The 16,737-nt window shown below is 40.0% G+C and overlaps 2 protein-coding genes across 4 annotated transcripts; one reads left to right on the top strand and one right to left on the bottom strand.

The window, feature by feature from the left end:
• Positions 1-585: 585 nt before the first annotated feature.
• mettl27 (methyltransferase like 27) lies at positions 586-4,471 on the bottom strand. 3 transcript variants are annotated; one of them, XM_069666299.1, is made up of 6 exons: positions 4,194-4,471; positions 3,753-3,883; positions 3,425-3,553; positions 2,914-3,049; positions 2,055-2,150; positions 586-1,958 (listed from the first exon to the last, which is right to left on the bottom strand). In XM_069666299.1, the coding sequence occupies exons 2-6, from the start codon at positions 3,870-3,872 to the stop codon at positions 1,756-1,758; spliced, it is 684 nt and encodes a 227-aa protein (XP_069522400.1). In that variant the 5' UTR covers positions 3,873-3,883; positions 4,194-4,471; the 3' UTR covers positions 586-1,755. The 3 variants fall into 3 exon arrangements, with proteins under 3 accessions (XP_069522400.1, XP_069522417.1, XP_069522408.1); XM_069666316.1 differs by having other exon boundaries at positions 2,055-2,147; XM_069666307.1 differs by having other exon boundaries at positions 4,210-4,471.
• A 230-nt stretch (positions 4,472-4,701) lies between these two features.
• On the top strand, positions 4,702-15,014 carry nf2b (NF2, moesin-ezrin-radixin like (MERLIN) tumor suppressor b). Its single transcript, XM_069666241.1, has 17 exons — positions 4,702-4,982; positions 5,214-5,329; positions 6,125-6,250; positions 6,519-6,641; positions 6,779-6,862; positions 7,030-7,098; positions 7,296-7,378; positions 7,505-7,580; positions 7,700-7,837; positions 8,103-8,177; positions 8,280-8,393; positions 8,524-8,646; positions 8,917-9,134; positions 10,944-11,046; positions 11,548-11,687; positions 11,762-11,933; positions 13,136-15,014. Exons 2-17 carry the CDS (start codon positions 5,240-5,242, stop codon positions 13,181-13,183), a joined length of 1,782 nt encoding a protein of 593 aa, XP_069522342.1. The 5' UTR covers positions 4,702-4,982; positions 5,214-5,239; the 3' UTR covers positions 13,184-15,014.
• The last annotated feature ends 1,723 nt before the right edge of the window (positions 15,015-16,737 follow it).

Here is a 16,737-nt window from a genome sequence, read left to right as displayed (position 1 = left end):
AAGACTATGTGCTATGCAGGATGCTATAACCTGACGATCTTACTTTATTTAAAATTAAGAGTTGTTCCTTAAATCAGCATCTCTCTTTATACGTCAAGGGCAGCCCAATCCAGATCTGACCCCTGTTGAAAACCTCCTGAATGTGATCAAGAGGGAGACAGATGGTCACAAGCCATCAAGCAAAGCCGAGCTGCAAGAACGGCCTAGCAACACAAACAGGAATGTGACAGAGCACGTTAAGATGTATGAAAGCTGTAATTAAAAACCAGGTGATTCCACCAAATATTGATTTGTGAACTCTTCCTAAATTAAAACATTAGTATTGAATGAACTTATTGTCTTTACATTATGCGAGGTCTGAAAAACATTTACGCATCTTCTTCAACCAGTCGTCATTTTCTGCAGATAAAAGACCTATAAGAGAATATTTTATGTGGAAGTATAGGGAGAAATGTTGTTAAATAGTAGAACCAGAGAAAATTTTTTCCAGAGCTGTATATGTACTGTGTTATCTGTGCATAGAGAAATATTCAAATGTAAGATTTTATTGCTGCGTCATGACATTCAGTGGACTTGTTCGTGATCTCTTGCCCATGTTTTCATCATGCTTTCACTAAAGTTCTGCCTGACATGTTTGCCATTGTCGGTGGATTGATCTGAAAATCAAGTTCTGTGCATTTTTTGCCCTTCAGCCTGGGTGACCGAGTCTGAGGCCAAAACAGTCGGCCTATGTGAGGACTGACGAGGACCGATGTCAAACTTCGTCTCATAACCTTGTGAAACAGTGCCACCTGGTGGTTAAAGGTGCAAATAAACACATCAGGCCCAGTCAAATCAAATTACATGAGTTTAAACATGATTGAATATTAAATTATAATGAATATTTAACTGACATTAAACAGCATTTATCAGGGTGCAGGTTTAGCTCAGCGGCCCATATACAGAGGCTCAGTCCTCTGTGCAGCGGCTCCTGGCTCATTTCCCCCCTCAGCCCCTTGCCGTATGTCGCCCCCATTCTCTTTTGGGGGAGACATATGGCAAGGGGCTAAGGGGGGGGGGGCTATTTCAGATTCAGTTTTTCAGTGCAATTATTCAAGCTTACAATATAAATTCAAGTCATGTAATTCGAATTGAAAATTTGAATTCAATTATTCAAGTTGAACATTGTAAAATCAAATATCTATATCTAATATATATATCATTCAAATTCAGTTTGTAATGACACAAATGTCTGCCATACTTAATCACATCCATGCCTTCACTGTATCAATCTGAAAATGAAAAAAGCCACACTTTTTGCAATTCTGTAACTGATGATGTAATTCTGAACTAAACACTGATGCATTCACCCCCCTCATCATAACACATGGCTCCTTCAACAATTACACCGATGTGTCATGTTTCTTTCAACTGAACCATTCATCTGCCACTGACACATTCAGCATCCCCAACTTCTGTTTGTAAAGCAGAGTAAAAAGGGAACTTACATCTTAAGAGTACTTTCTTTGGCTTTTTTACCTTTATTTGACTTGACAGCTGAAGATAGACAGGAAATGTGGGGAGAAGAGAGTGGGGGATGACACGCACCAAATGATCAGCAGACCGGGAGTCAAACCTGGGATCAGTGAGACGAGGACGATAGCCTCTGTACATGGGGCGCCTGCTCTGCTAACTGAGCTAAACCAGCGCCCCGGGGGAACTCAGATGTATTGGGAGTAATTTGAATATGTCATATTTACATTCTCCTGCAATATTTTATATTTTCTTATAGAGATACACAGCACCAGGTATGTAGCCCTCCTCTTTCTCTGACACCGCTTTCTCCCATTCCTCCACCTCAGTGACCTCAACACAAGACCACAGCCCTTCTTCCTCCATCTGCTTCAGCTCGCGCTCCAGGGCTGCTTTGTAGTCCAGATTGTCACAGTTACCTCTGGTCGTCATGCAAACATAGCCCCCTAGTGGACAAGAGTCGACAGTGCATTGATAGAGATACTGGTTGTCATAACTGCAGTTGAGCAGCATCAAACAGAAAAAAAACAACATAGTGTCACCTGGCTTTGTGGAGTTGCACAACTCTCTGACTACGCAGACTGGGACCTGACCAACACTGAGTGCTCCAATGATTACAACCACATCAAACAGACCTGCTGGGGGAGTGAGGAGAAGAGCAGTGGAAAAGTGAAGAAGAAAAGAGAGTTATATTTCTAAATTATGTAATAACTAGGGATGCACGATATTGGATTTTTTGCCACTATCTGATATGCCGATATTTTCCAACCCTTTTTGCCGATTGCTGATTTCGACACCGATATATTAGGAGCATGTTTTTTCCACCTTATTGCAGAGAACATCAAGTCTCCCCTGTAGTGGAATTGATATCATGCCTACTCTTATTGTAGTGGCCAACCGGCAGATTCAGAAATAACATAATACGGTGCTTTTTAAAATGGACACATTCACTGGGCAATATAAGAAAACTACTCAAACTAACATTTTCTTTTCTTTTTTTAGGAAATCATCAAGCATTTAGGCAAAATTACAGCGTTGTTTTATCAGCAAAAAAATATTGCCAGAAAAATGACATATCTGCTGATACCGATATGTCATTTTTAAGCCCTTATCTGCAGATACCGATAACGTGCCGATAATATTGTGTATCCCTAATAATAACAGTTCCAAAACTGTAGCTAACAATATTAATGACAATACTAAAAAAAGACAAAATGTAATAGCCATAATATTCAGTGAGATTTTTCAAAATAAAGTTCTATCACAGACAAGCAAACGGCATACAACTAATATATCACAAATTAATCAATCAGAACATGAAAATAGAATATATCACTCTGCATGTAGATCCCTTTTGAGTCAGTAATATCCATAACATAAAATAATAAAGCTTCAAATTACCCCACTGGACAGGGAGCGGCTCCTCTCCGAGCATGCACTGCTTCAGGTCCTGGTACAACCCGCTCTGTCTGGCCAACTCCATCATACCCTCGCTTCCGTCAACACCCACAAAATGGCTAAATCCATGTCTCTTCATCTGTAAAAAAAAGACACACTCAGTTATTAATCAGTCACATATATAGGTAAAAAGTAATAATAATAATAACAAGAATTGATGTTAATAGGGTTTAATGGAGTTAAAAATTGCAGGAGCAAGAAAGGAAAGATATTAATTGAGTTTTGATCCAAAAAAGTAAATACGCAAAGTCAGAAAATAAGACATTTACTGGAAATTCTTTATTTTTGTGACTGAAAAGACCTGACATCCACACAGAGTTCACATTCAGTAGGAAATATTTTTGCTCTTTTCACTCTCAGATAAATACATTATACTCTGTGAGTAAATTCTCTCCTTTAATTACATAATTGCAACTTTTAATTATGGAGTTTGTTCCCTGTCTTGTGAGTTCACCTGTTTGGCCATCAGTCCTGTACCGCAGGCCACATCCAACACAACAGCTGCTTCATGATCACCACTGAAATGGGAGGAGATCCTGTGCGCTGCTAGACCTGGTGCACGGTAGTCCAAAACAACCAGATCCTACTCATCAACACATTTAAGGAAAGAGCAGTGGCTTTTAGCATGGACAGAGAAGCACACACAGCCCCATGTTTTACATTCCTGGACTGCATTCACCTAAAACAATGATATGAGTTTAGGTACATTTCTTAAATATAACTGGACAGAATTAGGGCCAACATTTTGCTGATATCATCTTTTTGTGTGTAAGTTATTTCACCTGTTCATAGTTATCTGCCCAGGAGTTGTAAAAGTTGATCTTATCTTCTAACGTGGAGCCCTTGTGAGCTGATAAAATAAGCTCTCTGACATTTTCTAATGTCTTAGTGCCATCCGACATTGTAGACAAATCTGATCGAAGAAAGAAAGACAATATAGTCAAGGGATTATAATAACTGATATCTGAATTTTCATTATAGACTATGCGTTAAGTTTAACTTAAAGACAGCTAGGTATACATTGTATTTTATTTGCTGATCCCAGTTCACCATTCGTCTTTTAACCCATTTTGATTTTGATTTTACTTTATGCTACAATTTAATTTGACACAGAAAATTGCTTAGTTTTGGAGTCTAGGCTTATTTGACCTCCCTTATGGTTACAAGCTATAGGCTACAGACTGTAGCTAAACTAATTAACGTTAGATATAATCTCAACATACATGGTGCGACAGTTACCTATACCGTATATCCAGTTGATGCCCCCAGCTCAAATATAATGGCACAACTTTAAATCCTGCTGCAAACGCGGTGCTTTTACGGGGGTCATATGAAATGGACCAGGAAGAGCATAAGAATGCGAGGAGTCACTGTGCGCAATTCCCTCGGCACAGACTTCTAGGTAAAGAGACTATCACACTTTTTAGCTTAATTGTCTACCAGTACGTTTAATTACATGAATGCCATTTTTCTTAGGCAGTATTCGGACCGAAATTTAAGCCCCAACGGTTCAACTCTGAGTCCCTGCTGCTGCATTCATGGCTACCATACTGTCTTTACTAAAACACGCGTAAAATCAATATTTACAACCACCCCTGAAGGAGGCATTGGAGCTTCCAAATTCTTGCACATGCGCAGAATTGTAATCCCAGGCTGCTATTCGTGTTCCCACCTGTAGAGTATAGAGGAGTCAAAACAAAAAATCTTCTGGAAAGTCCTCCTGATATTAAAGAGCAAGCTAACCAGCTAATGCGCGTAGCTATCGGTGACGTTTGAAAAGTTGTTTCTAAGTGCTATTTAAAGCAACTTTAATAGTTACAAAGTCATTTCGTTTGATACATTTAATCATGGAGAACTCTCAAAAGTTCCGCTCTTTCTACAACTTGTTTTGGTCCGTTTTCGTGGCATAGCGTGAAAGCTAACGCTGTTAGCCAAGCATTGGTCTCCCTGACAAAAAGCCGAGCCTCCTCTGAGCCTTGTGGGACGGCAGAAGTTTGAAACTTTGACCGCTGGTAATGGGCCTCATCCGCATTTCAGCTGCATGTTGCATTTAACTAGGGAGACGCTGATATTTTTCCGGAAAACCGTGTAAAACATTAAGTTCTTATCGCCTGAAAGCTACGGCTAACTCCCAGATCCAATAACAGACAGAACGCATCAACATTTTCACTTGGAAAATGTCACGTTTTGTGCTGAAAGAAAGTTTTACCACTGGAATACTTAAGTTGTCCACTTTTCCACAGGTATCTTTGAACGCAACAGCCTCAAAATGTCCATTTTGGGATTAAAGAAGAAACAGCCCAAGACTTTCAAAGTCAAAGTAATCACCATGGATGCTGAGATGGAGTTCAGCTGTGAGGTATTTATTTATTCATTCAACTTTTGAGCGTGAAGAATGCTTTATCTTTCTCTGTATGAAAGAGTGTCTCATTTCCATGTCTCTGTCAATGTAAAGACATGAATTGCATGTGTATGTTTGATTATTTATTAGCCTACATGAAATTAGATCTCTTAGATTCATGGATAAGGCCACTGAAATGGCGTTGAAAATTAGATAGATGTTTATTTTACTCAGGTCATGTTATATTTTTAGATGCTCTATCTATCAGATTTGAAGTTCTGCCATCTGAGCACAATATTGTGAAAGAACGAGAAAAGAGTTGAGCATGTTTCTTTACAAATAACCATTTATTGTTGCCATGTGAGAGACATACCGACTGAAAGATATCTTACAACTTTCTTGGAAAAGCATGAGTTGGGCTTTCCCCCTGTAAATTATTTAATTAATATACATCGTAAGCTGCCTAGCACCTCATCTTGTGATCAATTTAGTAAGTAAATGACAGTCTGACAGACAATATTACCTCATATATACCACATATATTTATCTCATCAAATTGTATACTTTTTTTTCATAAGGTTATTGAAATTGGTCTTCATTTTAGTCAAGGTAGCCCACCTCCACCATAAACATCTGAAGAAACCCTGCCAGTAAATCAGTGACATCAATATTTTACCATTGCCTTCATCAGTTAAAATGTGGGCTGCTTTTAAAAGCTTCCAGAAATGGTTACAGAACAGCAGCTGCAAACCAACACATCTGTTTTCAGCAGGTTAACTAACTGGTCTTTTTACCACTCGTTAATTTTCTCAGGTGAAGTGGAAAGGCAAAGACCTGTTTGACCTGGTGTGTCGCACTGTTGGTCTGAGGGAGACCTGGTTCTTTGGACTCAGGTACACAGTGAAGGACACCTATGCTTGGCTGAAGCCAGAGAAACGGGTGAGTGAAGGACAGAACCTGCGACTGTCAACTGTTCAATGAGGATTAAAAAACAGCACATATTTTGCCTGATAAGTTACTTGTTTACAGTTAAATGATACATTAGGAGCTCATCAATGAGGCCTTCCATTGCCTACTTGTTCAGTGTGTTGCAGGCAGTTAATTACAGACACTGCTCATGACATTGTATTCCAGTTTTTAGTAAATGTCTGGTCAGATAAGAATATTATTGTGCCCTTTCCCTCTTACTGTATTTTTCTCCACTAAGGTCTTGGATCAGGAGGTTCCCAAGGACTCTCCCATAACATTTCATTTCCTGGCTAAATTCTTCCCAGAAAAAGTAGAAGAAGAGCTGGTCCAAGAAATAACTCAACACCTCTTCTTCTTACAGGTAGTCTAGACAATAACCCCTTTCTTAAACTACTCGTCATTTGTACTTTTTTCAGACTTTGGTAACAGATTTAAAGTATAGGTCAAATGTTGAAGAAAACTGAAAACTTACCTTGGTTCACTCAAACTCTTGTACAGGTGAAGAAACAGATATTAGATGAAGAGATATTCTGTTCCCCTGAAGCATCTGTTCTGTTGGCCTCGTATGCGGTCCAAGCCAAGGTGAGAAAGCCCGGTCCTTTTTGCTATTTCTAGCTACATATGTTGTGTTATTATTTCCAGTTAGACTGAACGATATGTTTTTGTTATCTGAAAAATTAACATCCACATACATTTGTTTTTTTTCCCCTTCTCATTTTCCACTGTCTGCCCTTCAATCTAAATCACAGTATGGGGACTATGACCCAAACTTTCACAAGCCGGGTTTTTTGGCACAAGATGAGCTTTTGCCAAAAAGAGTAAGTGTACTGTACTGTTGTGTACGCTCTGCACATTTGACTATATACTGAAGCCTAATAAAAACTTGTTGACTTGTTTGTCTTCACTTAATTGTCTGACTGGTTTACTTTGTCACAACATTTAGCTGACGTTTGTGTGCTTGTGTGTGTGCACACAGTGTGTAATCTTCTTCCTGTGATCCTGTGTTGTTTCCCAGGTTTTAATGCAATACCAAATGACAGCTGACATGTGGGAGGAGAAGATTACAGCTTGGTACGCAGAGCACAGAGGCATTGCCAGGTAGGACTAAGCCAGCGGGGCTTCTGAAATCCAGCATGTAAAGAAAAGTTAACACCTTCACAAAAGGTGTAATCCTGGATTATTATTAATTCACCTTCTCCTCCTTTTTTCCCACCATCCACTCAGGGATGAGGCTGAGATGGAATACCTAAAAATTGCTCAGGACCTCGAGATGTACGGTGTCAGCTACTTTGCCATCACTGTGAGTGTAAAAACAAATACTGCCTCATCCTGCCTGTCAAAATAGATCAACTTTACAAACAACCACAAGCATTACTGTCACTTTGGTTTACATTTCTGTTTAACACATCCCATTAACAGCAAAATAAGAGGGACACAGACCTGTTACTTGGAGTGGATGCCCAGGGCCTTCACATCTACAGCCCCAACAGCAAACTCAACCCTAACAAGTCCTTTCCTTGGAGCGGCATCCGCAACATCTCTTACAGTGAAAAGGAGGTAAAAACAAGTGGTGGATTGTCTGCCTTTGGTCAGGATATTCAGAGTTTCCTGTTATTTTGGAAGAACTAGATAAAGAGTGTGCCGCAACATCACATAAAGCTGTTCATGAACCTGCAACCTTTCAGTGAAGCGTTTTCCCTCAAACCAATTGGCTTTAAAGTCGTAAAGGCATCGTGGTTGTCTTGTCTGTTGAAACGATGCTTTAAAGGATAATGTCAGGAGTGCAGGAGAAATAAACTTTATAACTTTCCCATTTTTTCAGTTCACAATCAAACCTCTGGACAAGAAGAAGGATGTGTTCAAGTTCTACTCATCTCAACTGCGAGTCAACAAACTGGTTGGTTTAACTCTTTGTACAAGCAAATGTTAAACTACAACACAGCTATAGGAGAGAGATGCGAAATAATATATTGCTGGTTTGTATTGCCTGTATCTCTAGATCCTGCAGTTGTGCATCGGCAACCATGATCTGTTCATGAGGAGGAGGAAGGTGGACTCCATTGAAGTGCAGCAGATGAAGGCTCAAGCTAAAGAGGAGAAGGCTCGTAAGAAGGTCAGCGCTCTTTCAGCTCCACTGGAGCAATGAGACTAACAAACAAGACAGGAAAGACACTCTTCGTACATAATTAATTGAACGTGGTTGATTGTCTTAACCAAATCTGTGTTTCTTACTCGCTGTCTAGATGGAACGACAAATTCTGGCTCGGGAAAAACAGATGAGGGAGGAGGCAGAACGAGCAAAAGAAGAGATGGAGCGAAGACTCTTCCAGCTGCAGGATGAGGCAAGACTGGCCAACGAGGCACTGGTGAGCTCTTCATCCTCGAAATAGCATAATTGTTGAACATTATGATAAGCTCATGTAAAGGCAACAAGCTTCACACTCCACCTGTTCATTAAATGACAAAAATCATGACAGAAATTGTCCCATAAAAACAGTAAACCATGTGGTTATGAAACTATGTTGTTTTCATTATCGAGCCAGTTTCCTCCATCAGTCTAAGTCCTGGACTCTCTCACAATGTTTCTGTTTTTAGACTTAATAAGATTTTTAAATGTAACAATGTTTTTTCTCTAGCTGCGATCTGAGGAGACGGCAGACCTGCTGGCAGAGAAGGCTCAGATTGCCGAGGAGGAGGCCAAGCTGTTGGCCCACAAAGCTGCAGAAGCTGAGCAGGATAGGCAGAGGTTAGAGGTCACCGCCATGAAGACCAAGGAGGAGAAAAGGCTAATGGAGCAGAAGATGAGGGAGGCAGAGCAGCTTGCTGTCAAGCTGGTGGAGCAGTCTGAGAGGAGGTATGACACTATCTTGATGAGTGTTATTTATTACATCACTAACAGTTTTTCGACATGCAAAACATTTGTTGATTTTTATGCTGAAAGAGTTTCTCTTGACGTCGCCTTGATTTTCCCCTAATTCAGATAAAAGCATTTAATCTTCGTTTACAACAAACTCTTCTTTCTTGTCAAAACCTGTTGCCTGCATTACCCTCAACGCAATCTCGGATCCCATCAGCTATAGTCTGACGGCGATAAAGCCTCTGGGGACAACGATGAACATGCCAGGCATGTAGCCAGCGGTTTGCATAAAGGTCTTCCAGTCAATTCCGTTTTTCTCGTGATGTACTGTAGTTAACGAGTCTTTTGGGGCGGCTGTGGCACAGTGGTAGAGTTGGTCATCTTTCAATCGGAAGGTTGGAGGTTCGATCCCCAGCTCCGTCAGGCTACATGTCGAAGTGTCCTTGGGCAAGACACTGAACCCAAAATTGCTCCCGGTGGCATAGCCAACGTTGACAGTTGGGCAATTTACGTATCAGTGTGTGAAAGGGTGAATGTGATATGTAGTGTAAAAGTAGCTTTGAGTGGTCGCAAAGACTAGAAAAGCGCTATATAAGTACAGTCCATTTACCATTTTACCATTTACCATTTACCTTTGCTGAAATTTCAACATCATGATGCGTATTAGTAAAAAGTAAAATTGAAGCTTTGTCAGGTCTGTCCTCAAAAGGAGAAGAAAACTACTTTTAAAATGCTTGTTTGTTTGTTGAACGGTGGTCGGATCGAACTGATGCATCGGAGGAAGTTGGATCGGTTACTAGCTAGGCTAGTCATTAGCTTCCGAGGCTGGTGACTAGCACGCCGAAGCTAGCCACTTTAGCTATTGACTTGGCTGGTCATTTTCTTCTGTTGTGTTTTAGTGGCGGATTGGAGCCAAATGTGGCGCGTTACCGCCACCAGCTGTCGACACGTAGGATTTATCTAGATTCTTTAAATTAAAGTATTTCCTCTTTCCTTTGATGGCAATGTATGTACAGTTTTGCTGCTTAGAACGTGCATGTGCACAAACATATCCATCCATCCATATGTGTGTTTAATAGTTAATAAAGACCATTACCTATTACATTTAAATCTACGCCTGTTTGTTTACTCAGTCAATCCCAGCTGCCAAGTTGCCGTTTCTGTGACAACAATATGTTTTACTTACTACAGAGCTAACAACAAGCTTACAACGTGTAGCAAGAAAGCCAGTTCTGGGTCTGTTTTGATCCCAATCGAAGGTCTCTCCATGATTCGCATGCCCTGCCGATGTTGACGCTAGTTTTCCCCCATGTCGGTCACATTCCTGTTTGGCCAGACGGGCTTCACTAGATAAAACTTTTTTTTATTCTTGCTTGGGCTTTGTGTTGCTGTGTTGGTGTGTGGGTGCCGGTCGTTTGTTGGCATTATCCGTCTGCATTTAACAGCTAGCGTCGTCTCGTGTTGCACACGGTTGACTGTAGGGACGGAGAATGAGTGAGGAGAGGAGAGCGTGCATATACGTCACATCCTTTTCTTAGAAATGGAAAAACCGTCCAGTGTGCTTTACATAGGAATCAGCCCGCAGGCTGTTAGAGGCAATGGAATAAGTTGGGGAAGGTCTCAGTTGTTCAGTTCCTCTACTATCCCTTCAGACATTAGCAATAAAAAATGATTAACATATGTAAAATCTTACAAAGTGCACCTTTAACATATACAGTGTTCTACTTTCTCCTAAGTATTCACCGCATATTAAACCAGAAACACTTAGTGTCTTCCACCAGCTTTGAATTAAACCTCTGGTTCCAGGTTGAAGGAGGCAGATCACCTGAAACAAGACCTGACTGAGGCGAAGGACGCTGAGCGGAGAGCCAAACAGAAGCTGCTGGAGATCACAAAAACAACATACCCTGTACGGTGACGATCAAATCACTTCCTTTGTGCACTCTGTAATTCCTTCATCATTTCTTTTTGTGAATGAATGCAGACTGGATCTTTTTAGAAGGTCGTGACTGAATCTCTCTGAAATTTAACTCCAGGTTTGTGTGCAAGCAAGAGTGCAAGAAACGCAAATCTGTGATTTTTTTAAATGCAATTAATGAGCTGTTTTAGAGAGGGATGTTGTTATTCCATCGCTGGACTTTTTTATTTCTATTAGTGAGGGATTTCTTATGTTTTCCATAATTAATATAATTGCCAGAGAAAAATAAAATAAAGAATACAATGTGCAGTTTTCAAGAGATTTATTTATTGATTTATCGGAACGGTGGATAGGAAGAGTTAGCTTTCATTTCATGTTGTATCTCAGTAAAAGTTGCCAAACCCAAACAAGAAGACAGCAACCGATAGTAATGCATTACTGTAACATGTGCTTTACCTCTACGAATGTGCCATCTGTTTGCCTGTCGTCTAGCTCATAGCAGCCTACTCTACTCCTCCTGCTCCCCCTGCTCCTCCTGAAGCAATCGACTGTGCCTATGAATCGGCATCTACGCGCCTTGACTTCAAGGACTCTGACATGAAAAGACTGTCCATGGAGATTGAGAGAGAGAGGTGAGTTTGATGCACTGTGCAATAGTGTGGATAGACAGTTAAGCTCTGCTTGTTAATGATTTGTTGTCATGCAGGTTGGAGTACATGGAAAAGAGCAAACACCTTCAGGACCAGCTGAAGGAGCTGAAGACAGAGATCGAGTCTCTTAAGTTAGAGGAGCAGCAGCAGCAGGCTGGCCTCTACAACCTGCGCAGTGAGGCAAGGGGGTACGTCCAGGAGCCTCCTGTCTACTTACCTCAGAGCAACGTACGTATGATCACTTCACATGATCTTCTTCTTCAGTATTAAAACTTACATATAGCTCCTAGGACACATATAGATCCAATCCCATCCAAAATGATGGCATTTCTGAGTGGCGGTTTAACCTGAAAATAATAACATATAGGATGCTAGTTTCTGCCAGCTAAGACATGTCGTGACTTTAACAGCTGTGTAAGTGAAGGGAAAAATGGGGGAAAACAGTTTCAAGGGTTCCTTTTTCACATTTTCTGTTGGGAGGATGAAAAGCATTTGAAATGAGGTGTGCATGAAATACAGTAGTTATGTAAGATATAAATGACAACTGCAGTGATATTCACACACGCTGTAATTAGGGATGCACGATATTGGATTTTTTGCCGATATTCAATATGCCGATATTTTCCAACCCTTTTTGCTGAAGGGTTGTTTTTTTTCCCACCCAATTGCAAAGAACATCAAGTCTCCCCTGTAGTGGAACTGATATCATGCCTACTCTTATTGTAGTGGCCACAAACTGCAATAAAGCAGACATCTTACATCGTTCTTTACGGAAAAGGCGTTGTACAAAAGGTCACTTATCTGATCACTCACGTTTCTGAGTGCACCTGAATGCAGCATCCTAACGCGGCAGTGAGGGAGACATGCTCGGACTTGTTTACTGCACCTACTACGGAGACATTAGTGATCCACGACGGACTCTTTTTAAAAAAAATTATGTTATCGTCCGTGAATATGTAAGTTAATTTTGCACTGATGTTTATGTTCCCCTCTGTTAGCGTCGGCTTTGGCTGCGAGTGTGTTTTCGGTTTGATGTTGAGTCCGGTAAAATGACGAGAATGTGAGCTAACTGTAAGCTAGTTAAGAGTTGTGAAAGTTTAACTTCTGTTTATTGGCTCGAATGTCTTTGACTTTTTAGTCTTTATTTGTATATTGTTGATAACTTTGCGCAGGCGGTGCAGGCACACACTTTTTCGGGAATCATCAGGCATTTAGGCATAATTTAAGCGTTGTTTTATTGGCGGAAAATATCAGCAGAAAAATATATATATCATATCTGACATTTTCAAGCCATTATCTGCAGATACAGATAACGTGCCTATAGTATCGTGCATCCCTGGTTGTAATCACACCATGGACAAAAACTCTTTACAGTCATTTAAGCCTCCTCTGTTTTCACTCAGACCGCTGACACTTGTCTTGTTTTGCAGCGAAACTCTGCGTACATGTCTCAGATGGCCTACTTTGAGGAAGTTTGATTCTAGTCCTGCAAAATGAGGAAGGAGGGCTCGTTTTGCTTTCTCAAAATGTTTGGTTAAATAACCTGGCTGAAACTAATGGACAGACACTGACCTACACCCTGACGATGTGCTTTGGAAAGACTTTGAATTCATCCTAAACAACAAACAGCTACTACAGCTGGCTTCAATGCCTCCCTCTAGGCTGTACCACCTGCTTCACTACAGCACCTACAACACTACAGCACCACGTCTCTTTTATAGGATGAACACCTAAACGTGTGTAACACTGATTCAGGAAGTGGTGCTAAAGATGGATGAGTGAACTAGATTTGATTTGCTTGTTTTTCGTGTTTTTAAGGGATCTGTCAGATGGTCAGGTATAGAATCATGCCTTAATGACAAGTTAGACATGAACGCCTTAACAACATTTCTTTCAGGATTCATGCACAGGCTTTGAGTAAATTCCCTGCATTAGATGTAATTTGATTAATAACTTATTGGGAAATAAATATTTTGGTCACTTTCTTTCCAAACAGCAAAGGGATTCTCAGAGTTGGCTTTTGAAAATAGTACCTCAAAGAAAACCAAATGGCAGAATATCTAATCATACATTTACCAAGCTATTGTGGTAAGTAGATCCAAACTAAAAGAACACTCAAAATAACCCTCGATGGTGATTTGTAACGTGGAAATTAACATTGTAATTTATAAAAGACGTGCAGGGACAGTGTCCAGATGTGACACCATAAAAATGTTGAATGCAGTGTTGACCTTTGTTTTCATCTTTCATCTGTATTTGCTTGCTGTTGCTGTTACATGAACTTGCCTTTACTGACATCACACAGACGCCTTTATCGTTTCTAGTGCCTCATCATGATAGTTAATGTACACAAACCATTTCAAGTTTTTGTATTTTGTACTCGTGACTGTTGATGTGCCTTAAACTTTATTTTGTACTATTAAGATTTGAGTTTTATTTGGTTTTATGTTCTTTAGCATTAGAGTTACTTTCATTTGTCTTATCCAGACTGATTTAAAACACAGCAGAATGATCGCTTTCCTGTTTGCTTCTCATCCTCAGCTAATGTACTTCTCAGGGTTAGTGTTGGAGACAATCACTGCAGCTAGAATCTCCGTGTTTTTCCCCTGAGATATCAGCTGTGATATCCACTGATGTTTACCTTTAAACACACTTTTAACTTGCATTAAGTTCAGTAGTCATTCACATGGTAAAGACAGTGGCATGCACTTCATTTCACAAATGTAGAGACTGTTAAACTTTAACTCTACTACTCTCCTCATTACATCCTCATAAAGGGAGAGGCTGGATGCCATATGTCCAGCCAGAGATCCTGCATGTTTGTTTATTTGGACTGGTACATTAGACTGCCTTCATGATGCAAGTGATTGGCTCATTTTTGCCCCCATGATTGGGCTATAAATGAGGAAGGGGCTAACCTTGGTCTTGTGTAAATGTGTTATATTGCCAAGTGGAAATCTTTTTTTCATTAACACATTGCTTACATGCTTCAGTTTGCATCTTTAACCTTATTTATTTGTGCTATAAATCCTTAAATAACATCACCGAACACGTTTTCTTGAGCTCTGTCATTGTGAGGGATTTGTTTGTGATTCAGTGTTTGTTTTTATTTTTCTTAAATGGTATTTTCCTGCCAAACTTCAAGTCCAGTAATAAGAACGTGTTTAACATCAGAAACAATGTTGTACCTTAAGGGATTAGGTTTACTCTGAAGTGACATAAATTCACATGCTCAACAACGGTTCTTTATCATCGTTTTGTAACCTCAAGTTATTTTGTGTACGTACATTGATTACATACATGACGGTGTTTTTGTTTGTCAGCTTCTTTGATGTAGATAATGGAAACATTTGTGCTTTATTCTGTCAGTAAAGGCAGTCATCTAAACTGCAGAGGGTAAAAAATCCTCCCAGCAGGTTATTTATATTACAGAACTTCCTGCATTTGAATATTCATCAAATTTCATTGACTGAATTTGCAGACAATATGATGTCTGATTGGTGATGTTGGTTTTGCTTTGGCAGAATAACTTCATCATTGTCCAGATTACCAATATACTGGGCTGGATTAAGTGTGCTAAATGTATCATCAGTCAGACTCTTACCACTGAGGTATTAACATTTACATTGTTCATGTTGCTGTAGTTCAATCCGGGTGAATCTCCAATAATGTTTCAGGATTATTATTGTGTTCTCAAAGGACCTGCTTTAATCAGGACTGAAAACTTACATTTACTGTTGGTAACAAGTCTTCCAGGTGTTTGCAAATCAAGCAAATTCAGTCCAGTATTAAACCTGCTTGCTACAGAGCACACATTCAACGGTGTTCCTTCTTCCATCAACACAGTGGCATGTTTGCTTCAAACAGATGAAAGGAAGTGAAACATGAAGACAGATAGCATTTATCAAAAGGAGGGTTCATGTAATGTGAAGATATTTTCACTGTGTGTCTACAGCAGATGACAAACAGAGACAAAGACATCTGATATATATCTGAATGCATTCAGAAATACTACATCTGACACATTAAAGAGCATGCTTGTGTGTACTTGCAGAAAGAAATTAAGATTTAGTTGTATCATCATAGCCATGTTAGGGTATGATAAACTGCAGGTCTGCTTTTTGGCTAACATCTGTTAAAACCCAAAGCTTATCTCTGACATCTAGACTGAGCAAGAACTTTGAAATACAAATGAACTTTGTCTTTTAGGGAGCTTTGATGACATGAAATCTTCACTCAGAGATTTTACAGTATTATACCATGGTTAGGATGAATACATGATTTGATCCGCTGCAGGGTGTCACATTCTGATTATCCTTATTTCAGTGAACTGAAGGATCATGTGATGTAAACTTAGTTTCAGTGTTTGGTCACCACTAGAGGGCTCTAGAGAACAGATATTAACCTTCCTCGAGCCTCAGTGACTTACCAAATAATGTATGAGAGTAAATGTTTGTAAAAGACGATCACAATGTTCTAACAGAGCTTTTATATAACTTTATAATATGTCAGAGAGAATCAGAGAAGCAGTAAGACAGGAGAGAGAGGAAAGTTTTTACTCACCACTTTGAATTTAATCAGTTAACCCTCGGTCCTACTAAAAGATTGCAGCATTACATTTCAATAAGTGTGTTTCTGTGAATGTTTGTAGCAGCTGTCGCAGCTTGTGTTTTCTCACCAACACAGAGATCATATCAAACCTTATGAGGCCTTGAATCAACCTATCAAACAGAACACACTTGTTGTTTTTCCCATTCATTCAGACAGCTTTAGTTTGGAGACTTTATAAGACAGGCCAACTCTACAACTGTACAGCTTTTGAAACTTGCAGCTGGACGATGAGGGTTGTTCTTGGTCCTCTGTTGTTGCTGCTCGGCCTGTGTGGGTCAGGCGCTCGGGGGCAGGAAGGAGGTCTTGGTGAGGGAGGTGAGATCGAGCAGAAGCAAACAACCACTGACATCTGGGCGGAGGTGAAGGAGTTAAGAGACATGGTGGTGGAGCTGAGGAACATGGAGATTGCAAAGAATGCTGG

This window comes from Semicossyphus pulcher, unplaced genomic scaffold, assembly GCF_022749685.1.
Source record: "Semicossyphus pulcher isolate SPU_LCO1_2020_fin unplaced genomic scaffold, fSemPul1.0.p SCAF_10, whole genome shotgun sequence".
NCBI lineage: Eukaryota > Metazoa > Chordata > Actinopteri > Labriformes > Labridae > Semicossyphus > Semicossyphus pulcher.
Note: the sequence above shows the minus strand (reverse complement) of the source record. Positions and strands in the feature narration are given on the sequence as shown.

Excerpts from the sequence above, each read along its gene's own strand:
- mettl27 (XM_069666299.1), bottom strand. The coding sequence starts at position 3,872 with ATGTCGGATGGCACTAAGACATTAGAAAATGTCAGAGAGCTTATTTTA. Across the intron at positions 3,050-3,424 it reads CAGGACTGATGGCCAAACAG|ATGAAGAGACATGGATTTAG; the intron begins GTGAACTCACAA and ends TTTTTTTTACAG. Across the intron at positions 2,151-2,913 it reads GCCGCTCCCTGTCCAGTGGG|CAGGTCTGTTTGATGTGGTT; the intron begins GTAATTTGAAGC and ends TCACTCCCCCAG.
- nf2b (XM_069666241.1), top strand. The coding sequence starts at position 5,240 with ATGTCCATTTTGGGATTAAAGAAGAAACAGCCCAAGACTTTCAAAGTC. Across the intron at positions 8,178-8,279 it reads AACTGCGAGTCAACAAACTG|ATCCTGCAGTTGTGCATCGG; the intron begins GTTGGTTTAACT and ends CTGTATCTCTAG. Across the intron at positions 9,135-10,943 it reads GTGGAGCAGTCTGAGAGGAG|GTTGAAGGAGGCAGATCACC; the intron begins GTATGACACTAT and ends CTCTGGTTCCAG.